This window comes from Cherax quadricarinatus, chromosome 91, assembly GCF_038502225.1.
Source record: "Cherax quadricarinatus isolate ZL_2023a chromosome 91, ASM3850222v1, whole genome shotgun sequence".
NCBI lineage: Eukaryota > Metazoa > Arthropoda > Malacostraca > Decapoda > Parastacidae > Cherax > Cherax quadricarinatus.
In genome coordinates, this window is record NC_091382.1 from 2,609,705 (window position 1) to 2,635,873 (window position 26,169).

The following is a 26,169-nucleotide window of genomic DNA, read 5'->3' on the forward strand; positions in this document are numbered from 1 at the left end:
TTGGAGCCATGGTAGCTTATTTAGTACTTGCAGCACTAAAGTAAATGGAATATTATGAAATATTTGCATGCTTGTATTAAAATTAACATTTCATGTGGTAAAAAATTTTTTTTTCATACTTTTGGGTGTCTTGCACGGATTAATTTGCACGCATACCGATTATTTCGCATAACAATGACCCCTCTTGAGTGGACCTTCGCTTACTGGTAAACAATGCCAGACTGGCTGCCGCCACGGCTCACGCCGTGGGTACGCGTCCCGGACGAATTACGACTCGCGAGTCAACTTATGAATAGCGAGTCCATGTTTATACGAAAATACCCCTATGATTGGCGAAATTTACGATTGCCGGGAACTACGAAAAGCGAGGAACCACTGTACAGTGGTACCTCGAATATCGACCAAAATTTGTTCCAGAAGGCTGTTCAAGTGCAGTTACATAACGAATTTGTTCCCATAAGGAATAACGTAAACTAGATTAGTCCATTTCAGACAACCAAAAATACACTTACAAAAATACACTTACATAATTGTTCGAGTTGGGAGCTGTACGAAATTCAAGGTACCGCTGTATTTGCAAAACACAACCAAATTTTGTACTACAGATATTTAAAAAACTCATTGTAAGTTTAAAAAACTAGGAATGCAACTGGTGACCCTCAGGTAATGTAATTTTAATTTGTTTGTTAGCATTCAAGGAAATCATTTTTAGGCATGACTTGCATATATTTCTTGGTTACACCTATGCTCTAATGATTTGTTTTTTTGCAGATCCAAGCTGAGAGTGTGGTTGGTTCTGCTGGTTTAGGCTGCACTCATGTGGCTCCTCCACTTGACCCAGCCGAAGAGAAGAGGAGGAAATATTTACAAATAACTCAGAATCGTTATAAGCAGACCTAAAGGAATTGTTATCATCGTGTTAGTAAAGTACTATAACTTGAGCTGATCGGGTAAAATGTCAGTAATTATTAGTTGTTTAAGTTTTGAATATTGTGACCACTTTAGGGTAAATAGTGTATTAATGTTAGCTCAGAGATATAAGAGATAGCTTACATTCTAAATTAACTAAAAAAAAATTAAAGGTGAAATAATACTTTGTTTAAACTTGATTACACATTATTTTAAATTTATAGAAAGTGGTGGTTTCAGATGAATGAATGGATACACAATGATGTTTTTGTGATTGTTTTCTTCTTATTGGAAAACTTGTGTTGCACTTATTATATGAGTAATGAGTATGCTTATATATGGCACAAATGAACCCACATGGAGACAACAGCAATTGAATGAGTAAGTACTTTATATTTTGACCTTGTACTGCAGTGCTCTTTAGCAGTACTCATTTCATTCATTGTTTTATTCTCTCTATGTTCATCATTTGTGCCATTAATCAGTGTATATTACACTTTTATAGATGCTTACATACAAACACAATATTCAGTATTTCCTTCTTTGGGTCACCCTAACCTGGCAAGAAATGGTTAATGTGGTACACGAAAAATAAAGTTGGGAGCTTATAGCACATTTTCTGTCCCTTTAGGGTAAGGAAGACATATTTTTTTTTATTCAGTTCTTAATTATAAACTCTTTCAAGGCAGACTTAATCATTTGATTCAATAGACAGTTCCAGGTATGTAATAATGGGAATCACACATGCTTATTCTGTTTGAAGAAACAGTATTTCACTCTGCTTCGAAAGAGGAACAGTTTATATTTCTTTTCCCCCCATTCATTATTATCAAAGAAGAGACACACATCGTAGAAGAAGCTTTTATTGGGGCAACATTTTGTTATGTAGAGCTTTATCAAGTCATAACTTAAAACTCTACATGGAACAAAACAATGATTCCAAAAAATAATCTGCAACGGAATTTTTTTCACCATTGTTGGTTGTACCCCATTTAGATCAGTTATTACAAAAGTTTTCAAGGCAGACTTGGACCATTGTTTCGTTACAAACAATTCTAAGGTGATAATAGGAGTTACTCTTGTACTGTATACTTACATAACACCAAATTCTGCACATAATGTTACTGTCTGCCTAGGTGTGCTCTTCGAAGGAATCTGTTATCATATTCGTGCATTTTACCAAAATCATTCTGAGGACTATAGTCATGTCAAAATATAATTAAACCACCTTCATTCAATTAGGGTTATATAAAATTTTAGTTACAGTACAGTGATTGCTTAATTTTGTGATAGTAACAGACTTGGGAATGAGAGACATTCCCAGTACAGTACTTCCAAGTTTGATTTTTTTTTTGGTTCAAATAATTTTTTCACTAAAATGGTCTATGAAACACATGTTTGTTTTCTATGCCCAGATCCCAAGAAGAATATGCATGTATAATGCACTAGGATTTAAGAAATATGAGAAGAAAACACAATCTTACTATTCTATTAAAAAGCCTAAATTTCTTAATCTCCTTTTACCCCTTAAATATTGCCACATCACACATGCACCATCTACTTTATAAAAATCAGCGCATTTGAGAATTGCTGTATAAAAATACATAAAGACGGTGGGAACACTGTTAATAATTTAGGTTTATAAATAAGATAAATAATAACTAAATTCACTTATGTACAGTATATGTTAACATTGTATTTGTCCTCTGTACATTTGAGAATTTAATACGTATTCATTATAATTATTATCCATGATTGAAATAGATCCTAGTTACTGGTTTTCAAAAAAAAAAAAAAAGAGTAGAGTAATATTAGCTGCCTTGGTATTGTGCATTATTAAAATAATTGTTTAAAAATGTCATGGATATTATTTTTCACTCACAAGTTCCTGTGTTAAAAGATATATTTCTTGAACCATCAAATTCTGATAATTTTCTGTATATGTATTCCAAGTTTAGGAATTAATACTACCAATTTCTTCAACAAAACAGAATAACTTTGATTTCTACTTTAAATGTAACTTAATTAAAACTCTGAATTGAATATAGAAGGCATATAATGATACTACATAATCTAGTACTCATCTATTTTTGTTGCACTCGTATTTGGTTACTTTGGGTACAGAAACGTACTTTCCTTCACTTTGTGATTAGACTTAGTCATAGTGATATCAGTTTGCACTACTCATGCTGATCCTTATAAAAACTGTGGTTATTAATGAGCCAGCTGGCTATGCTTATTAAAGAGACAGCTGGCTAGCACTAGTCTACTGGAAACACGATTGAGGTAATTGTATATCACCTGGGGATTGCAGCTATTTATAACCATCTAAATAACATTTTTGTTGGTGCTTTTTATTATTTTATTTTAATAACTGGCTTATTTTTGGAGGCATAGGCTCTCTCTCTCTCTCTCTCTCCATGTAAGCACCGTGCAGAGAAATTTTAAGTATATTAGCCAACATTTTCTACATAGTCTTCTTCACAGTGTTTTGCACCTTTTGTCTGCATTTACTGTGAGGCTTAACGTCATGTCCCTGGTGCAACTTTCTACACTCTTAGCATTCAATATGAATTCACCAGAGGTTAGCCATTTTTGTTTTCACAATTGAATCATATTGTTATAAAAGGTGTTGAATGAAATATTATTTTGAAAGGCCTGTTTGTATTCAGTATTTTTTAAGGGCTGATATTATATCAATAAACAAAAACTGTGCACATGTACTATAATAGATGTGTATATATGATATAATGTATGTACTTACCTACCTGTAATGTAGGAAATGCCTTATTGTATATAGATATGTCTATAAAGTTATTTAAGTTGATTTATGCATACATTTGTATGTCAGTTACAGCCACTGTATCATTTATTTTATTTCCTGATCTTATGGTTGGTAGCAGTGGGTATATAAATATATATACATTCACCATTTTCCTTAACAAAAATTAAGTATTTTATTTATTCTGTTCACAAAAGAGCTAAATTAGTTAGTCATTCAGTGCTAAAATTTGGACGAGAAAATATCTTTGCTATCTAAACCAAAGAAAATGCTAGGCTCGTAGTCCATGGAGTGTGCTTCAGAGTTCTTCAGGCATGATCCATAGAATTTCCACCATGTAAATGTGAGCCAGTTTCAGAGGGCATGAACCCAGTGTATTAACTATTGTGTGACATGACTGTGGGATATAAATGTATGTTTGATGTATCCAATTTTCCAGCTTTTGTTGATCTGAAGAATTTTCATATCTGTACTACTGTATAATAAAACTACTGTAGATGCAGTACTGTATATATCCTGTATAAAAAAATTATGTAAAGGAGATGGCCTAGAATAGACTTAAACTTGAAAAATAAAAAGTGCATTTTAAATAATGGCTACCTTGCCTTTGTGGTGTATAACTAAATCTGACCAAACTTGTGATACCCTTGTTAATACACCTCAGGTGCAGCCAGCTGAATGGGAGTTTGGGTAATGCCTATCCAGTTGATTCCACTCCTAAGCAACATCAGAAAATATAGCTATTACTTCTTTATTTTATGAATGTTAAGTTCAACCCTCTTTCGTTTTTGAAATAGTACTTACATGTCAATTTATGGCATACCGTATATAATCGAGTATAGGTTGAGGTTCTAAGGCCATTTTTTTTTGGTGGGGGGATGGGGGGGGAGATTAGATCAACTTATTCATGGACATTTATGAAAGGTTGAAATTTATAAATTGTAACCCCTATAGTAAGCACAAGAATAGAGTAGGTTCTGTATCATACATTCCACTCGTCTTCAATGTCCCTTATAACATTCCACTCATCTAGAACTATTGCAAAACCAATGTTTTTATTTATATATAAGAGCATGAAAATATTAATAGGAGAGCACTGTAGTAGGGCTACTGAACCATGCTAGACAAATCCATCTTTTGCCCAACCATTCCCACTTGTGTATGTGAAAAAACTTTGCAGTTTGTTCCAGTAGTCTATAACTATTGGCATATTAGTACTTTCCTCTATATTTTAAAATTGAATAAATTCAGATTTGAAATCATTTAATTTCTATTTTGGGTAAATATGTTGAACATTTTATATGAAGTCCCTTTATTTTTATATTCACTACAGTATACAGTAAAATCTTGCATACCAAAGTTAAATGTATGAAAATCTTAAATGCTAAAGTGGCCAGTTATTACAGTAATGTACATGTCATCACAATTTGAGGGTTGTGACAGAAAATGGTCAGCTTCAGACAATCCCTCCTTTTGAAATGTAATTTGATACTTTTGTTGCAAGAGTTTTGCATTATTGTGTATTCTGTCTATATTTCGTGCTTGAGGTACATAATTACAATGTCACAGAATTTAGTTAATTTGAGTATTTGTAATTCTTAAATAAGTTTGGAGGGATATGTTGTGTATCTTTATATGTGTATGCTTCTAAACTGTTGTATTCTGAGCACCTCTGCAAAAACAGTGATAATGTACGAGTGTGGTGAAAGTGTTGAATGATGATGAAAGTATTTTCTTTTTGGGGATTTTCTTTCTTTTTTGGGTCACCCTGCCTCGGTGGGAGACGGCTGACTTGTTGAAAAAAAAAAAAAATCTGGTTCCTTTTTCCATGTCTATATATGGTTTGGGTACCAGGTATTTATTGTTAACCAGAGGAGTTAACCCTGGTATTCTCTGATACAGGAGGGCCCTGCATATACAGCACCTCTTTTCTATGTTCCATGTTTTCATTGGCTTTCAATTGAGCCTTGTTCCACCCGCTACTGACAGTCATTCAGTTTGAAGCCAGCGAAAATGTGGAACACTGAAAAGGAGATGTATATGCAGGATCCTCCTGTATACATTGTGCTTCTAGTTGAGCCACCTTTAGATGGCTGGGGAATCCCCTCCTTCTTGGAAAACAGTAAACCTGTACAGGTCAGTCAGTATTACATGGTAGGGGTGAGAGAAAGAGAGGTACCGGAAGGTGAGACAACATCAGTACCTCTCCTCTTTCTCTCTCACTGCTACCATGTAATGCTGAATGACTTATACAGGTTTGATGCTTTTCAGTTTTTTTCACTACACTGACTGTTTTTGAAGGCTGAGCAGAAAACCAGGCCTGTCTTCCTTGGATGAAATTCGACTGTTTCACATTCCCCACTGAGTGGGTATAGCACTTGGTTTTGATTATAATAATAATTCACAATCCCAAAAGTACTGTATGATCCCTATGGGTTTAGTGCTTCCCCTAAATATAATCACCAAGGCACTGTGTACCTAAAGAAGAAAACAATCAGTACCATTTATTTAATGGTTGTCTTACCAGAAATGTGTGGACATACAGTTCCAATGACCTGAAATGCAGCATCTCCACCCATCCTTCATGGAATGTAATAATAATACAAGGTGGGTGATTCCATGAACTGTGCTTAGGTGACTATTGTCTTCCATGGATGAAGAATCAAACATTTTCTTTGGTTTAAACGGTGAGGATATTTCCACCTAGTCAAAATTTTAGCGCCGTATGAATCCAGTGTATTAATGTAGCACTTTTTCATGAATAAAATATTTGAGCTAATGCATGGGAGTATTGGGAAAATGCATAGGATTGGAAGGAATTTATGGAAGAATTCAAACGTAGAAAATTGTGAAGGTAGGCAAGAGCCTCACATGAGGTTTCCAAAATTTGTGGTGTAGGAGAGTATATTAGCTGTAATAAAAACATTTGATAAAAAGTAAAATGTGTATCAACCTTCCTACCTTCAATATAACTTATAGTGGATCCAGATATCTTTTTATTGTGTGACTATAGTCAGTGCTATATGACCCTTGTGGGTTTAGTGCTTAGTTTTGATTATAATGCAGTAATAATAATAACTGAACTGAAAATAGTCAAACATACTATATTGAGGCCAAGGACCTTAATGGATACCTGGAGTTTACCTGGAGAGAGTTCCGAGGGTCAACGCCCCCGTGGCCCGGTCTGTGACCAGGCCTCCTGGTAGATCAGAGCCTGATCAACCAGGCTGTCGCTGCTGGCTGCACGCAAACCAACGTACGAGCCACAGCCCGGCTGGTCAGGAACCGACTTTAGGTGCTTGTACAGTGCCAGCTTGAAGACTGCCAGGGGTCTGTTGGTAATCCCCCTTATGTATGCTGGGAGGCAGTTGAACAGTCTCGGGCCCCTGACACTTATTGTATGGTCTCTTAACGTGCTAGTGACACCCCTACTTTTCATTGGGGGGATGTTGCATCGTCTGCCAAGTCTTTTGCTTTCGTAGTGAGTGATTTTCGTGTGCAAGTTTGTGTGGTCATCTCTCTCATGGAATTCATGTACTTTTTGACTATTATGCAGTTTATTCATTAATTTTACATCTTTTAAAAGCAAAAAAAAAAGTGATACACAGGACTCACTTTTCTCCAGCAGGTCACTTATGTATATCAGGAAAAGTAAGAGCCCAAGCACTGATCCTCTAGGGACTCTACTCGCCACCTAAGCTTATGCAGTACTACTAGTTACCCTTCCAGGGGGATATACCTTCATGCTGGTGAAAGGCTGCTGATCTAAGGAATTGTAACTACCATTCTTATCCTCATATCAAATCTCTGTACCCCAACACTTCCCACTTACTTGGGGATGTATGATCCTTATGGGTTCAAAGCTTCCCCTTTAATTTAATACTACTACTACTACTAATAATAATAATAATAATTGAGCTAGTGAATTATATCTACTCTCCCTTTCAGTTACTGTCATAAAACTAGGAGATTCATGAGACGGTATTAACCATCTCGCAATGTGCTAGTTTTTTTCTTCAACACGTCAGCTGTCTTCCACTTAGACAGGGTGACCCAAGAAACACTTTCACCATCCACACATAATCACTGTCTTTGCAGAGGCACACATACAACAGTTCACATGTCCATTTCTTTCAAGGGGCTCCAGTCCTCTTATTATTTTTCTAGTACTGTAGCTAGTATGATAGCCAGTGAGGCTGGCCTAGAGTGTCAGTACTAAATGACCCAAGCAGGATTAGCACTTTCCATGATTATAATATTATAGTACAGTATGTCTTATTTTATTTCTTGTATGCTGGAATCACATTTGCAGTGTTTTATCTATCTGACAGATGCCCTGTTTCTATCAACTTTTTGCACAGTTCCTCTGCTCTTAGTAATATCAATGATGATATCCTGTCTGACCCCATTGGTTTTGATGCATCTGATTGCCTTAAGATGTATCCCATCTTCCTTTGCTGTTGAAAGTTCTAATCTTTGCTGTTGGCGGTAGTGGAGAGACAAGTGTTTGTATGCTAATTGGAGACTGAGCGTCCACCACAGACATTGATCCCACTGCCGGTGATGTAGGCAGCAGAGGGTGAAGCCAAGAACACTACAGCATCAGCCACCTCCTCCCCCGTGCCTGGCCGTCCCAGGGGTGTCTTCGATAACCACTCCTGATAAGAAGACATTATTAGCATGATTAACCAGGATAATGCAAAAAACTCCATTAATGGCTAATTTCTATTGGATTTGCAGCACTGCATGATCCTTATGGGTTTAGCACTTAGTTATGAATATAATGATAATCTATTGGGATCTGTCCCAGGTGCCTATTTATTGCTAGATGCCCCTCAAGGGAGGTTCCTTGACACCGGTGAGGTGCTCTTGATCTAGTGAACTGGATCTGTACTCCAGTGCCCTGAATTGAGCCTGAATACCTTTTATCCCCCCCACATGCGCTGTATAATCCTATGGGTTTATTTTTTTTTTTTTTTTTTTTTCAACAAGTCGGTCGTCTCCCACCGAGGCAGGGTGACCCACAAAAAAGAAAGAAAATCCCCAAAAAGAAAATACTTTCATCATCATTCAACACTTTCACCACACTCACACATTATCACTGCTTTTGCAGAGGTGCTCAGAATATAACAGTTTAGAAGCATATACGTATAGAGATACACAACATATCCCTCCAAACTGCCAATATCCCAAACCCCTCCTTTAAAGTGCAGGCATTGTACTTCCCATTTCCAGGACTCAAGTCCGACTATATGAAAATAACCGGTTTCCCTGAATCCCTTCACTAAATATTACCCTGCTCACACTCCAACAGATCGTCAGGTCCCAAGTATCATTCGTCTCCATTCACTCCTATCTAACACGCTCATGCACGCTTGCTGGAAGTCCAAGCCCCTCACCCACAAAACCTCCTTTACCCCCTCTTTCCAACCCTTTCGAGGACGACCCCTACCCCTCTTTCCTTCCCCTATAGATTTATATGCTTTCCATGTCATTCTACTTTGATTCATTCTCTCTAAATGACCAAACCACCTCAACAACCCCTCTTCTGCCCTCTGACTAATGCTTTTATTAACTCCACACCTTCTCCTAATTTCCACACTCCGAATTTTCTGCATAATATTTACACCGCACATTGCCCTTAGACAGGACATCTCCACTGCCTCCAACCGTCTCCTCGCTGCTGCATTTACCACCCAAGCTTCACATCCATATAAGAGTGTTGGTACTACTATACTTTCATACATTCCCTTCTTTGCCTCCATAGATAACGTTTTTTGACTCCACATATACCTCAACGCACCACTCACCTTTTTTCCCTCATCAATTCTATGATTCACCTCATCCTTCATAAATCCATCCGCTGACACGTCAACTCCCAAGTATCTGAAAACATTCACTTCTTCCATACTCCTCCTCCCCAATTTGATATCCAATTTTTCTTTATCTAAATCATTTGATACCCTCATCACCTTACTCTTTTCTATGTTCACTTTCAACTTTCTACCTTTACACACATTCTCAAACTCATCCACTAACCTTTGCAATTTTTCTTTAGAATCTCCCATAAGCACAGTATCATCAGCAAAAAGTAACTGTGTCAATTCCCATTTTGAATTTGATTCCCCATAATTTAATCCCACCCCTCTCCCGAACACCCTAGCATTTACTTCTTTTACAACCCCATCTATAAATATATTAAACAACCATGGTGACATTACACATCCCTGTCTAAGACCTACTTTTACCGGGAAGTATTCTCCCTCTCTTCTACACACCCTAACCTGGGCCTCACTATCCTCATAAAAGCTCTTTACAGCATTTAGTAACTTACCACCTATTCCATAAACTTGCAACATCTGCCACATTGCTCCTCTATCCACTCTATCATATGCCTTTTCTAAATCCATAAATGCAATAAAAACTTCCCTACCTTTATCTAAATACTGTTCACATATATGCTTCAATGTAAACACTTGATCTACACATCCCCTACCCACTCTGAAACCTCCTTGTTCGTCCGCAATTCTACATTCTGTCTTACCTCTAATTCTTTCAATTATAACCCTACCGTATACTTTTCCTGGTATACTCAGTAAACTTTTTCCTCTATAATTTTTACAATCTCTTTTGTCCCCTTTCCCTTTATATAAAGGGACTATACATGCTCTCCGCCAATCCCTAGGTACCTTCCCCTCTTTCATACATTTGTTAAACAAAAGTACCAACCACTCCAACACTATATCCCCCCCTGCTTTTAACATTTCTGTCATGATCCCATCAGTTCCAGCTGCTTTACCCCCTTTCATTCTACGTAATGCCTCACGTACCTCCACCACACTTACAGTCTGCTCTTCTTCACTCCTAAAAGATGGTATACCTCCCTGGCCAGTGCATGAAATTACCGCCTCCCTTTCTTCCTTAACATTTAAAAGTTCCTCAAAATATTCTCGCCATCTACCTAATACCTCCCTCTCCCCATCTACTAACTCCCCTACTCTGTTTTTAACTGACAAATCCATACTTTCCCTAGGCTTTCTTAACTTGTTTAACTCACTCCAAAATTTTTTCTTATTTTCATTAAAATTTCTTGACAGTGCCTCTCCCACTCTTTCATCTGCTCTCCTTTTGCACTCTCTCACCACTCTCTTCACCTTTCTTTTACTCTCCATATACTCTGCTCTTCTTATAACACTTCTGCTTTGTAAAAACCTCTCGTAAGCTACCTTTTTCTCTTTTATCACACCCTTTACTTCATCATTCCACCAATCACTCCTCTTTCCTCCTGCCCCCACCCTCCTATAACCACAAACTTCTGCCCCACATTCTAATACTGCATTTTTAAAACTATTCCAACCCTCTTCAACCCCCCCACTACTCATCTTTGCACTAGCCCACCTTTCTGCCAATAGTCGCTTATATCTCGCCCGAACTTCCTCCTCCCTTAGTTTATACACTTTCACCTCCCTCTTACTTGTTGTTGCCACCTTCCTCTTTTCCCATCTACCTCTTACTCTAACTGTAGCTACAACTAAATAATGATCCGATATATCAGTTGCCCCTCTATAAACATGTACATCCTGGAGCCTACCCATCAACCTTTTATCCACCAATACATAATCTAACAAACTACTTTCATTACGTGCTACATCATACCTTGTATATTTATTTATCCTCTTTTTCATAAAATATGTATTACTTATTACCAAATTTCTTTCTACACATAGCTCAATTAAAGGCTCCCCATTTACATTTACCCCTGGCACCCCAAAATTACCTACTACTCCCTCCATAACATTTTTACCCACTTTAGCATTGAAATCCCCAACCACCATTACTCTCACACTTGATTCAAAACTCCCCACGCATTCACTCAACATTTCCCAGAATCTCTCTCTCTCCTCTACACTTCTCTCTTCTCCAGGTGCATACACGCTTACTATAACCCACTTTTCACATCCAATCTTTATTTTACTCCACATAATCCTTGAATTTATACATTTGTAGTCCCTCTTTTCCTGCCATAGCTTATCCTTCAACATTATTGCTACTCCTTCTTTAGCTCTAACTCTATTTGAAACCCCTGACCTAATCCCATTTATTCCTCTCCATTGAAACTCTCCCACCCCCTTCAGCTTTGTTTCACTTAAAGCCAGGACATCCAGTTTCTTCTCATTCATAACATCCACAATCATCTCTTTCTTATCATTTGCACAACATCCACGCACATTCAGACTTCCCACTTTGACAATTTTCTTCTTCTTATTCTTTTTAGTAATCTTTACAGGAAAAGGGGTTACTAGCCCATTGTTCCCGGCATTTTAGTTGACTTTTACAACACGCATGGCTTACGGAGGAAAGATTCTTATTCCACTTCCCCATGGATATAAAAGGAAAAGTAATAAGACCAAGAACTATTAAGATAAAATCAAAGAAAACTCAGATGAGTGTGTATAAATAAACGTGTACATGTATGTGTAGTGTGACCTAAGTGTAAGTAGAAGTAGCAAGACGTACCTGTAATCTTGCATATTTATGAGACAGACAAAAGACACCAGCAATCCTACCATCATGTAAAACAATTACAGGCTTTCGTTTTACACTCACTTGGCAGGACGGTAGTACCTCCCTGGGTGGTTGCTGTCTACCAACCTACTACCTTGCTAAATGAATAGGGAGCTTTACTTGTCCAGCCAGAAATTGAAAGCAGGACTTTAAAATTGTGAGCTAAATGCTTTGTCACTGAGGTATTGGTCACCAACTGCTGTCATCTGGGTTAAGGAAAATCTAAATTTATATCAACAATACACCCATCACTATATTTAACACACCCTTCAAAGGGGGTTTCTTGACTAGTGTCAAGAAACCTTCTTTGAAAAATGTATTGACTATATTAATAATAACAATTCTAGTAATGTGGATACCCAAACTCTAGGTTTCAAATAATGCTATGACCAGAATAATAGATGTCTAAATATAAGGGGAACGGGAAAAAATGTTCACCAGCAGTCCTACTAAGAGAGATTGGGCTATAGTTAGTGAATGAAGGATGAAGCCTCCTCCACTCCTTGCTCTAAATGATTCAAATAACTTTATTTCTTCCTGGAATACAATATAATAATGTAAATGGCAGCACTGCATGACCCTTGTGGGTATAGTGCTTAGTTATGATTATAATAATAATGGAATACAATGTAATAATGTAAATAACCAAGTTATTTATCCTATTACTTTGAATGATCAAAACAGGTTAATCGCTTCCTGGAATGCAATGTAATAACATAAATGATCAAGTTACTGACCTCTTTGAAGGTGACATCAGAATTCTCTGGCCACATGGCTGCTCCGGGGTTAACATAGTTGATCCTCACCTGCAGAATTATACTTAAGTTTTATCTGTTGTTTCTTCAGTGAAAGTACCTTGATGCTGGTGAAGGGCTTTTGATCAAGGGAATTAGAGCCATCCTCCCTTTCCTCAGATCAAACCTGATTGCCTCCCATTCCCCCAGAACTGTATGATCCTCCTAGATTTTGCACATCCTCATGATGTAAGACCCCAATGGAAATCAATGGTATAAATACTGACAGGTCAGTCTGGAGCTATCAGTCTGGACAGTGGAAATATAAACACTTGAGCAGTATAATGTGATCCTTTATTGACAATGTTTTGCCCACACAGTGGGCTTTATCAAGATCTACCTGGGTGAAACATACGTGAGTATTTATAGGAAGTGAATGCTGGGTCAGGTGGAGAATGCTGCATGTGACAGTCTTCCAAGTAGGGTGATAGAGTTTAAAACTTTGGGTAGCTTTTAAAAGATTGGATAAGTACACGAGTAGACCTTCTGCAGTGTTCCTCGATTCTCATGTTCTTATGTGGGATAGTGATGAAGAAGTTTCTTGGCAAAGGGTTCAGCTATGTTATAGAAGCCGTTGTTCTGGTTGAAGTTGTTGGATGTACAGATAAGTGATGATTCCAGGATTCTTCGGTACTGAGTGTTGTCTTCTCCGGCGATAAGTCTTGCATTTCTGTAGTTGATTAAATGGTTGTGTGAATTTCGGTGTTGAACACAGGCATTCCTTGGATTGCCAGATCTGCCTGCATACACGTATTTCAGAATACCAGTACACATGCAGATCTGACGATCCAAGGAATGCCTGTGTTCAACACCGAAATTCACACAACCATTCAATCAACTACAGAAATGCAAAACTTATTGCCAGAGAAGACAGCACTCAATACCGAAGAATCCTGGAATCATCACTTATCTGTACATCCAACAACTTCAACCAGAACAACGGCTTCTATAACATAGCTGAACCCCTCGCCAAGAAACTTCATCACTATCCCACATAAGAGCATAAGAATTGAGGAACACTGCAGAAGGTCTACTCATGTACTTATCCACTCTCTTTTAAAAGCTACCCAAGGTTTAGACTGTGTCACCCTACTCGGAAGATTGTCACATCCAGCATTCTCCACCTGACCCAGCATTCACTTTCTATAAATACTCACGTATGTTTCACCCAGATAGATCTGTTTGTGACTTGATAAAGCCCACTGTGTGGACAAAACATTGTCAATAAAGGATCACATTATACTGCTTAAGTGTTTATATTTCCAAGACCCCCTATAGGTCAAACTTTGTCCCCAAGAATTAAATAATAATTACTGTACCTCCTATGCACCAGGCGTTTGACCACTGTAAGGTTTAGCACTATCCTACAAAGATACTTACCCTTGTGGGTTTAGCAATTAGTTTTAATTGAAATAATAATACAAATATATTGCAATAATTTATGATCACTATAAATTCACCACTTCCTCATGAATGTAATAATATACGTAAGTTAGGACGTATTTTATACATTAAGATATACAGAGATCTGGGTGTATATAACCCTGCTGGGTATTATATACACTGAAATACATACAGCTCTGAGTGAATGTATCCTCCAGATTGTGGTACAATCAGTATCTTAATCTGGGAGTTTAAATATCATAAGATACTAAAAAAATCAAAGAAATCATTTTTAAAAAATATGATTTTTCAGCATGTATGTGAAATTTCTTAAACTATCATATTTTCATGGTCACTACAAAATATAATACACCTACCATCTGACTTACGACCTGCTCGACATACGATCACTCGATTTATGATCGTGTTTTGTATGCCAAATTTCTGGGAATTAAACAACTGTTTGTGTTGTACACAGTGTTTATCCTAAATCTTACAGTATAAAATACAGTACTAACAGCATAAAAAGTAAAGTAAAAAATAAAATACTAAAATAAAACAAAATAAAGTCATTACAAAAATGTGATGTTGATATTCAGTAGTAAGGTTCAACTTACGTCCATTTTGACTTACGACTGGTTGGTCGGAACCAAGCTCGGTCGTAAGTCAGATGGTACCTGTACAATGAAAATTAGCTAATAATTAAAAAAATAAAAAGTATTTGCATCTGGGGGGGGCTTTAGCATTAGTCACCCTGTGGCTGTACCCATGCTGCTGGGCAATATATACCCTGGGACACACTAGGATGAACCTGTGGCCTCCAAGACACTGGGTAAATTTTTGAGACTTTTGGGGACGAAAAATTAGCGTCTTTGATACAGTAAAATACAGTACCTGTGGCCCAAGTTCAAGAGAAAGGCTCTTGGTTATCATGATGATAGCAGCCTTGGTGGTGCAATATATACTAAATGGTCCACTGGGACGTTCACCAAGGATGTCTGCGATGTTCACCACGCTGCCTCCCACCTTCCTCAGGTGAGGTGCTGCTGCCTGCCACAATATGTCTGATTACTTTCACTTGCACACTTGGACATGTACCCTTGCCTAACCTTACCTTACCTAACCTAACACATCCTGACCTAACCTAACCTTCCAGGAAATGTCTGGTTGCTAATTACTTTCACCTGCACACTCAAACATGTACTCTAACCTAACCTAACTTACCAGACTTGACATAACGTAACTTAAGCTTGAATTTAACTTAAACCTAGCTTGCAGATAAGTATTATTCTTACACAGGCATGACTGTTACACACTTAACATAAATGTTACATAGTTGATTCATCATCCCTACATAAGTGAGCATCATTCCTGCAAAAGCATAAGTCTTACATAATCAAATCTCTCAGTGTATATACAATTCAAATTCAAATTTATATTTCTTTGCAAAGTTTACAATGTGTGATTTACATATAAAATGTAAAATGTTAAGCATTTCAGGTGGATTACATAAAACTAGACATAGGTCATGGAGTGACAAATTTTAATTGGAAAAAGTATATATACCGAGGTTGTTAGGTAAGACACATATGCAACAGTTAGGTATCTTTATTTCGAAACGTTTCGCCTACACAGTAGGCTTCTTCAGTCGAGTACAGAGAAGTTGATAGAAGCAAAAGATACTTGAAGACGATGTAATCAGTCCATCACCCTTGAAGTTTTGAGGTGGTCAGTCCCTCAGTCTGGAGAAGAGCATTGTTCCATAATCTGAAACAATATTGTGTCTTACCTAATAACCTGTCGGTATTTTATACCATTTTAATGTTCATATACCGAGGTATATACCTTTAATTGGAAAAGGTATATATACCGAGGTATATATACCACAGGTGTATATACACTGAGGTATATATTGCAAGTGTATATACACTGAGGTACATATAACAGGTGTATATACACTTGGGAGCATATTTCTCAGTGTATATACACTGAGGAGCATTTATCTCAGTATATATATACATCGAGTTAAATTCGATCCCTATTTCAGGTATTAAAGTATACCAAACAAGACTGAATTAGCCTTAATGCCCCTCATGTAACCAACAGATTTAAACCAACAATCTAATAGGGAATATATGAACATGAGAAAGAAGGAGCACTGCAGAAGGCCTACTGGCCTTAACTAGTCAGGTCCATGTCACATCCATTTAAGGATTTACATAACATGAGTGAGAAAATAAAGAACCTCTCTATTAATAAAAGGGTATATACATTACCTGAATGAGAAAATATGGAGCCTTGCTATTAATATTGACCAGTTTGTCCCAGTCATGCTCAGAGGCGTCTTCTAACGAGGTAGCAAAGTAGTCACCAGCAGAATTGACCAGGAGGTCAAGTCGACCCCATTTTTGAACTGTCTCAGCTACCAGGCGGTGGGCAGTTTGTGCCACGTCCTTAGAGAGATCACCTGTGATGACCTGGGCACTGTCCGGCCTGGCACTGTTGAATGGAAATAAGTCAATTTGAGTGACTTGGGGTTATTTTAGGTGGTTTACACTGTGTTACTAGACGTGATGGTTGTATTTATGTGGACCTGTGGGTGTATAAACTTACATGTTTGCTTACTTATGCATTCACTCACACTCACACACTTACACATAGAGCTCACACAGGTAGAGCAAAGTTACTAGTGATGGGTGATTTCAGTCACAAGGAGATTGATTGGGAGAACCTGGAGCCACATGGGGTGGGGGTCCTGAAACATGGAGAGCCAAGATGATGGATGTGGTACTGGAAAACCTCATGCATCAACATGTTAGGGACACTACTAGAAAGAGAGGGGAGGATGAACCAGCAAGACTGGACTTGATGTTCACCCTGAGTAGCTCGGACATTGAGGACATCACATATGAAAGCCCCCTTTGGAGCTAGTGATCACATGGTTAGTTAGTTAGTTAAAGATTAGCCGGTATTCTCCCGGCCCGGGCCTTGTCCAAGTGGTGGCCCGGCCTTGGCTCCCTCTTTAGGGAGTGTCTGAGACCTAAGTCTCCCATGGGAGGAGGCACAAGTACCTCCTCATCTTTGGGACTAACTGTCCCCAGGCCTAGCCACAAGCTAGGCCTCTCTGGTCTGCCATCCCCGCCACAAGGGGGCTAATGGGAATGACAGTCTTATGAGCTAAAGGCTCGGGCTCGGGCACCTACCCTACCCTAGAAGGGTTAGGCATGGTGTCGATCAGTGATCACATGGTTCTGAGCTTTGAATACATAGAGTTACAAGTGCAGAGGGTAACAGGAGGAGGATGGGAAAAGCCAAACTACAAAAGGGGGGGACTACACAGGCATAAGGAACTTCCTGCAGGAGGTTCAGTGGGAAAGAGAATTGGTAGGAAAGTCAGCAAACGAAATAGACTACCTAACAACAAAATGCAAGGAGGCAGAGGAAAAGTTTGTTCCCAAGGGAAACAGAAATAATGGAAAGGCCAGAATGAGTCCTTGGTTTACCCAAAGGTGTAGGGAGGCAAAAACTAAGTGCACTAGAGAATGGAAAAAGTACAGAAGACAAAGGACCCAGGAAAATAAAGAGATTAGTCGAAGAGCCAAAAACATGCACAGATAAGGAGGGAGGTCCAGTGACAGTACAAAAACGACATAGCGTCAGAAGTCAAGTCTGACCCAAAGATGTTGTATAGCCACATCAGGAGGAAGACAACAGTCAAGGCCCAGGTAATCAGGCTGAGGAAAGAAGGTGGGAAGCTCACCAGAAACGTTAGTTTAATATGTTTATTATGCACCCCATACCCATCCTGTGGGCGGTAGTCAAAAGATTACAGAGGTACATAATTGGTCCAGGGACTGGACTCCAAAGTTTTGTAGCTGAGCAAGTTACAAAGGTAATGAACTAGATCTGGTCATAATCATGACCAAGTTACAAAGGTAATGAGCTCCAGGTAGAGCTGGTCACAATCATGACAAGTTTCAAAGGTAATGAATGATAAACACGTTATGACATGATTACAATCATAGACAAATTACAGAGTAATGAGCAGTTAACAAACATAGTAGGGAATTCATCCACTGCCCCAACAACAGATGTTGCTAGGTGCCTGTCTCTCCTCGGCAGACAGCCATTGCAAACAGCAGCAAGTTGCCCAGGGATCTGCTGCTTGCACGAGCACCATCGGCCCTCCCCAAGAGGTCCAAGAAGCCAGTGACTCCGTTAGCAGCCCGATGGAGAGCTGTCCTAGGGACATGTCAGCGTCCTGGTGGACGCCAAGTTGATTGAAGATCCCAGGCCCTCGTGTGCACGGATGTTGAAGCTTGAGGAACTGAGTACACACTGCCTGTGGCACACCTGACAGCTGCCTGGCAGTCGAACTCCACGATGCTGTCCCTGTAGTGGAAGTTCCTGTGAGCCCGGCACGCCCTGCAGTGCCATCGCTGACATCGTGGGTTAGAGGAGAAGTACCCTCTACAGATGGGGTAGCGCTGGGAGTTGGGTGGGTGAGGCGGGGGAGACACGCAGGGGAGAGGCGGGGGAGACGGGCAGTGGTGAGGCGGGGGAGACGGGCAGGGGTGAGGCGGGGGAGACGGGCAGGGGTGAGGCGGGGAGACGGGCAGGGGTGAGGCGGGGGAGACGGGCAGGGGTGAGGCAGGGGAGACGGGGGAGGGCAGGGGTGAGGCTGGGGAGACGGGCAGGGGTGAGGCGGGGGAGACGGGCAGGGGTGAGGCGGGGGAGACGGGCAGGGGGGGTGAGGCGGGGGAGACGGGCAGGGGTGAGGCGGGGGAGACGGGCAGGGGTGAGGCGGGGGAGACGCGCAGGGGTGAGGCGGGGGAGACGCGCAGGGGTGAGGCAGGGGAGATGCGCAGGGGTGAGGCAGGGGAGACGCGCAGGGGTGAGGCGGGGGAGACGGGCAGGGGTGAGGCAGGGGAGACGTGCAGGGGTGAGGCAGGGGAGACGGGCAGGGGTGAGGCGGGGGAGACGGGCAGGGGTGAGGCGGGGGAGATGCGCAGGGGTGAGGCGGGGGAGATGCGCAGGGGTGAGGCGGGGGAGATGCGCAGGGGTGAGGCGTTATGAGAGGGTCACTGTTTACTACACACGCCCTCCCCCTCCCCCCCCAGCAGAGAGGGGGGGAGGCGCTGACTGGTGCTGACTCAACAACACCAAACCCTCTAAAACTGCACAACACTTCAACTATTTACGCTGAAACGATGCACTGGGATGTCCGTTCGCTGCTCTAGTATCTTCTCAAAGCATTCACACTGGAAATAAGTCACTCTGTCTGACTTTTCTGGGTTATCCTAGGTTCTCTACACATATGCTGCTATGTATGATAATTCTATGTAACTGTATTTGTGTATACCTGAATAAACTTACTTACTTCTGTTAAGTAGGGACCTGGTCAGCCTCTTTGACCAGGAGCTATCCTTGAAAATCCCGCAGCTAGCCTGCTACACAACCTGCCGCACCGGCCATGTTGAGCCCTGTGAAGCACCACCAGAAACGACCAAGAATCATGTGAAGAACTCAACATGAGACTTAAGGAAGTATTTACAGTGGAGACAGAAAGGACTCCAGGAAGTCAGAATAGGGGGGTACACCAACAAGTGATATACCAACAAGTATTGGATGAAATACACACAACCAAGGAGGTGAAGAAGCCCCTAAGTGACCTTGATACCTCAAAGGCGGTGGGACCAAACATCTCTCTGTGGGTCCTTAGAGAGAGAGCAGAGATGCTGTGTGTGCCACCAACAACAATTTTCAACACATCCACTGAAACTGGGCAACTACTTGAGGTATGGAAGATGGCAAATGTAGTCCCCATTTTTAAGAAAGGAGACAGACATGAGGCACTGAACTATAGACCAGTGTCACTGACGTGAATAATATGCAAAGTCATGGAGAAGATTATCAGGAGGAATGGTGAAGCACCTAGAATGGAAAAAGCTTATAGATGACAACCAGCAAGGATTCATGGAAGGCAAATCCTGTGTCACAAACCTACTGGAATTTTATGACAAGGTAACGGAAGTAAGACACAAGTGAAAGGGGTGGGTAGATTGGATTTTCTTGGATTGCAAGGCCTTCGACACAGTTCCTCACAAGACGTTAGCGCAAAAGCTAAAGGATCAAGCATGTATAACAGGAAGAGCACTGCAATGGATCAGAGAATACCTGACAGTGAGGCAACAATGAGTCATGGTACGTGATGAAGTATCACAGTGGGCGCCTGTGACGAGCAGGGTTCCACAGGCGTCAGACATAGGAACAGTGCCATTTTTGGTATATGTGAATGACATGACACAAAGGAGAGACTCAGAAGTATCTCTGTTTGCAGATGATGAGGAGAATTAAATCAGATTTGGATCAGGCAGGACTACAGAGAGACCAAACAGGCTGGAAGCTTGGTCCAGAAACTGGCCCCTCGAATTTAACCCACCAAATGCAGTCATGAAGATCGGGGAAAGGCAAAGAAGACCGCAGACAGAGCATACGTTAGGGGGCCAAAGACTGCAAACCTCACTCAAGAAAAAGGATCTTGGGGTGGGTATAATACCGAGCACATCTCCTGAGGCACACATCAACCAGATAACTGCTGCAGCAAATGGGTGACTGGGAAACCTGAGAATAGCGTTCCAATACCTCAATAAGGAATCGTTCAAGACTCTGTACACCGTGCACATCAGGCCCATACGGGAGTATGCAGCACCAGTTTGAAACCCACACCTGGTCAAGTATGTCAGAAAATTAAAGTGCAAAAATTTGCAACAAGGCTAGTTCCAGAGCTAAGGGATATGTCCTATGAAGAAAGGTTAAGGGAAATCGGACTGACGACACTGGAGGACAGGAGGGTTAGGGGAGACATAATAACGACATACAAAACACTGCGAGGAATTGACAAGGTGGACAGACATGATGTTCCAGCGATGGGACACAGAGACAAGGGGTCACAATTGGAAGATGAAGACTCAGATGAGTCAAAGAGATGTTAGGAAATATTCCTTTAGTCATAGAGTTGTCAGGAAGTGGAAAAGTCTGGCAAGTGATGTAGTGGAGGCAGGAACCATACATAGTTTTAAGACGAGGTATAATAAAGCTTATGGAGCAGGGAGAAAGAGGGAGAGGACCTTTAAGTGATCAGTTAAGAGGCGGGGCCAGGCGCTATCTCAACCCCTGCAACCACAAATAGGTGAGTACACACACACACACACACACACACACACACACACACACACACACACACACACACACACACACACACACACACACACACACACACACACACACGCACACACACTGCTGCAGCATATGGGCGTCTGGCAAACCTGAGAATAGCGTTCCGATATCTTAGTAAGGAATCGTTCAAGACACTATACACCGTGTACGTCAGGCCCATACTGGAGTATGCAGCACCTGTTTGGAACCCACACCTGGTCAAGCACGTCAAGAAGTTAGAGAAAGTGCAAAGGTTTGCAACAAGACTAGTCCCAGAGGTAAGGAGAATGTTCTACGATGAAAAGTTGGGGGAAATCGGACTGACGACACTGGAGAACAGAAGGGTCGGGGGAGACATGATAACGACATATAAGATACTGCGGGGAATAGACAAGGTGGACAGCGACAGGATGTTCCAGAGTTGGGACACAGAAACAAAGGGTCACAATTGGAAGCTGAAGACTCAGACGAGTCACAGGGACGTTAGGAAGTATTTCTTCAGTCATAGAGTCGTCAGGAAGTGGAATAGTCTGGCGAGCGATGTAGTGGAGGCAGGAACCATACATAGCTTTAAGACGAGGTATGACAAAGCTCAGGAAGCAGAGAGAGGACCTAGTAGCGATCAGTGAAGAGGCGGGGCCAAGAGCTGAGTATCGACCCTTGCAACTACAATTAGGTGAGTACACACACACACACAGTAAAGAGGCAGGGGCCAGGAGCTATGAATCGACTCCTGCAACCACAATTAGGTGAGTACTCACACAAAACCGCCCACAGGATGGGTATGGGGTGCATAATAAACATATTAAACTAACTAACTCACACACACACACTCACGCACTTATAAACTCTCACACTAATACACTCAAACACTCACACATACATTACTGAAAATCAAATTCTAGATATATCAGGAGTCTCGTGGCCTGGTAGGCAACTCTGTCCTCACACACACTGAGTGTCCGTGGTTCGATCCCCGGTACGGGTGGAAACATTAGGACATCTTTCCTTAAGATACCTGCTGTCACTGTTCACTTACAGTAAAAAAGGTACCTGGGTGCTAGGTGACTGGTGTGGGTGGCATCCTGGGGAGAAAATTAACTTAAGTTGCCAGAAATGCTCTGCATAACTAGGGGCGTTCGATATAGTGTCATTAATGTTAGTTATGGTGTGTATAAGTTATATCACGTACCTACCTGGAGTTTACCTGGAGAGAGTTCCGGGGGTCAACGCCCCCGCGGCCCGGTCTGAGACCAGGCCTCCTGGTGGATCAGAGCCTGATCAACCAGGCTGTTGCTGCTGGCTGCACGCAAACCAACATACGAGCTACAGCCCGGCTGATCAGGAACTGACTTTAGGTGCTTGTCCAGTGCCAGCTTGAAGACTGCCAGGGGTCTGTTGGTAATCCCCCTTATGTGTGCTGGGAGGCAGTTGAACAGTCTCGGGCCCCTGACACTTATTGTATGGTCTCTTAACGTGCTAGTGACACCCCTGCTTTTCATTGGGGGGATGGTGCATCGTCTGCCAAGTCTTTTGCTTTCGTAATGAGTGATTTTCGTGTGCAAGTTCGGTACTAGTCCCTCTAGGATTTTCCAGGTGTATATAATCATGTATCTCTCCCTCCTGCGTTCCAGGGAATACAGGTTTAGGAACCTCAAGCGCTCCCAATAATTGAGGTGTTTTATCTCCGTTATGCGCGCCGTGAAAGTTCTCTGTACATTTTCTAGGTCGGCAATTTCACCTGCCTTGAAAGGTGCTGTTAGTGTGCAGCAATATTCCAGCCTAGATAGAACAAGTGACCTGAAGAGTGTCATCATGGGCTTGGCCTCCCTAGTTTTGAAGGTTCTCATTATCCATCCTGTCATTTTTCTAGCAGATGCGATTGATACAATGTTATGGTCCTTGAAGGTGAGATCCTCCGACATGATCACTCCCAGGTCTTTGACGTTGGTGTTTCGCTCTATTTTGTGGCCAGAATTTGTTTTGTACTCTGATGACGATTTAATTTCCTCATGTTTACCATATCTGAGTAATTGAAATTTCTCATCGTTGAACTTCATATTGTTTTCTGCAGCCCACTGAAAGATTTGGTTGATGTCTGCCTGGAGCTTTGCAGTGTCTGCAATGGAAGACACTGTCATGCAGATTCGGGTGTCATCTGCAAAGGAAGACACGGTGCTGTGGCTGACATCCTTGTCTATGTCGGATATAAGGATGAGGAACAAGATGGGAGCGAGTACTGTGCCTTGTGGAACAGAGCTTTTCACCGTAGCTGCCTCGGACTTTACTCTGTTGACGACTACTCTCTGTGTTCTGTTAGTGAGGAAATTATAGATCCATCGACCGACTTTTCCTGTTATTCCTTTAGCACGCATTTTGTGCGCTATTACGCCATGGTCACACTTGTCGAAGGCTTTTGCAAAGTCTGTATATATTACATCTGCATTCTTTTTGTCTTCTAGTGCATTTAGGACCTTGTCGTAGTGGTCCAATAGTTGAGACAGACAGGAGCGACCTGTTCTAAACCCATGTTGCCCATTATTGCCCCTCTCGGGATTGAACCCGGCTCTCTGCTACGCTACCACTGAGCTACGGGAGACCTTTGCACCTTTAAATAATTATTATTATAACCATGACTTTGCACTAACCCCATTATTAAGTAGAGTATAACCTACCTGTTGAGGAGAGCAGCAAGCTCTAGCGCAAGGTCCCTGGAGGAGTTATAGTGTATAATAACGTTGAAGTGGTGCTTGTGTAGTGCTGTAGTGATGGTGCGTCCTACCCGGCGGGCGCCTCCTGTCACTAGTGCCACACGGCCCTCCCCGAAGCGGCATGACCCTGGCACTGTAATATAAGAACATAAGAATTGAGCAACACTGCAGTAGGCCCACTGGCCCATACAAGGCAAGTTCTTCACAGCATAAAACAGCGAAAAGTCGGGGCCAGGAGCTGTGCATCGACCCCTGCAACCACAAATAGGTGAGTATGAATAGGTTAGCATATTGAAGGTATCGTTTCGCCAGGAGAAACCATCTTCAGTATGTTAGGTAAACTCTAGTTGCTGATCTAAGTTAATATAAAGCGGTAAATCTGTAGGGATCATGGAGAGCCTGGGCAATGTTAGGTAATCAGACTGACTTATAATTAGTATTTTATAACATGTAAACCACACAATACCCAAAACCTGTAAACCCCGCACTGTAACCCTTATAGAGAATAAACTTGAACTGAATTGAATTGAATTTGAATTTGAATACCGTAGCTCGGCGGGTAGCGCATTGAGGCCCGTGGTTCGATCCCCGGTACGGGTAGAAAGATTAGGACGTGTTTCCTTAATAAGATTCCTAGTGTCCATGTTCACCTAGCAGTAAAATAGGTACCTTGGTGTTAGTGGACTGGTGTGGGTCGCATCCTGGGACAAAATTGACCTAATTTGCTTTCTAATCTATATAGTAGTATGTCACTGATGTCAGCTATGGTCTGTATACCTTGTACATGTATCTGTAGAAATAAAGGTTATTATTAATATTTCCCCATTTCCTCGAATCAAGAACCTTTCCCTTGAACCACAAACACACTGGTATCTCAGACTTTCACTTACTTAGACAGTCTCCTTGCTTTGAAGTAGACATTCCACCGATAAACAAGGATTAGTACTAATGAATTAATATAAAAAACACAGCAGTAAACCCGTGTGGGTCACCTAGCAAGTATACAATGACTGGTTTGTCCACCACACACACCAGCCACAAACACTCCTGCCAGTTATCACCAAGTTTTTAAATATATCAATATCTTCCTCTTCAACTATGCTCATTGTACTGGTTCCTCCATCTAACAACCAGTGTATTTATTAATCCCAAAACAGCCTATTAAGATACATATCTGAAATATATATAGCCGAAAATAAGAGAGACGGTGTACATAACTGTATTGCTACCTGGGATGACCTTGTACAAGGTGCAATCTTCGCACATTCTGGAAATCCCTTCTTTTTTTTTATATAAGTTTTGCTTATGTAACTACGATCCATAAGTAAGTTTATTCAGGCACATGTACACAAGTATTTTAGAAAGACACGTAAGCAAACACTAGGATATTAAGTTAGATGTATGTCCATACAAGTCTGTCAGGACGTGTGCTGACCCCGGGTCTTCTCCACTTGGTGACCCAACACAAAAAATTAAAGTCAATATATACAGGCGGAGAGTGACCTGAACACCAGACACAAACATCTCTATGACATTCCCCATGTTCGACTAAACCTTTACAAAAATTCGATGTATATCAAAGGCCCTAAAATCTGGAACACCCTACCTGAGAACTCTAGAACTGCAGACACATTCATCACCTTCAAAACTACCACTTATTTATTTATTTATTTAATAATTTAGAAAACATCTCCCTGATACACCCCGTCAACTAATTACACGATTACCACCTGGTGGTTCACACTTACACTCACTCACCCATTTGACCATAAACAGAAATATCAATCTCAATCTTAAAATATTGAAT

The 26,169-nt window shown here is 41.0% G+C and overlaps 2 protein-coding genes across 2 annotated transcripts in view; one reads left to right on the plus strand and one right to left on the minus strand.

Annotated features, from left to right (window-relative positions):
• The window catches only part of LOC128704925 (fap1 adhesin), a 45,881-nt gene extending 44,415 nt beyond the window's left edge, over positions 1 to 1,466 (plus strand). Inside the window, exon 11 of the mRNA XM_070104327.1 lies at positions 772 to 1,466. Coding sequence (XP_069960428.1) covers positions 772 to 900 — 129 coding nt within the window. The 3' untranslated portion in view covers positions 901 to 1,466. The remainder of the gene's footprint in view (positions 1 to 771) is intronic.
• A 6,222-nt stretch (positions 1,467 to 7,688) lies between these two features.
• On the minus strand, positions 7,689 to 25,407 carry LOC128704884 (pteridine reductase 1). The gene is made up of 6 exons (XM_053800087.2): positions 25,253 to 25,407; positions 24,327 to 24,495; positions 16,710 to 16,932; positions 15,328 to 15,483; positions 12,994 to 13,062; positions 7,689 to 8,349 (listed from the first exon to the last, which is right to left on the minus strand). Exons 1-6 carry the CDS (start codon positions 25,281 to 25,283, stop codon positions 8,206 to 8,208), a joined length of 792 nt encoding a protein of 263 aa, XP_053656062.2. The 5' UTR covers positions 25,284 to 25,407; the 3' UTR covers positions 7,689 to 8,205.
• Between the last annotated feature and the right edge of the window lie 762 nt (positions 25,408 to 26,169).

Excerpts from the sequence above, each read along its gene's own strand:
- LOC128704884 (XM_053800087.2), bottom strand. The coding sequence starts at position 25,283 with ATGTCTACTTCAAAGCAAGGAGACTGTCTAA. Across the intron at positions 24,496-25,252 it reads AAAGCAAGGAGACTGTCTAA|TGCCAGGGTCATGCCGCTTC; the intron begins GTAAGTGAAAGT and ends CTTATATTACAG. Across the intron at positions 16,933-24,326 it reads CTTGCTGCTCTCCTCAACAG|TGCCAGGCCGGACAGTGCCC; the intron begins GTAGGTTATACT and ends TCCATTCAACAG.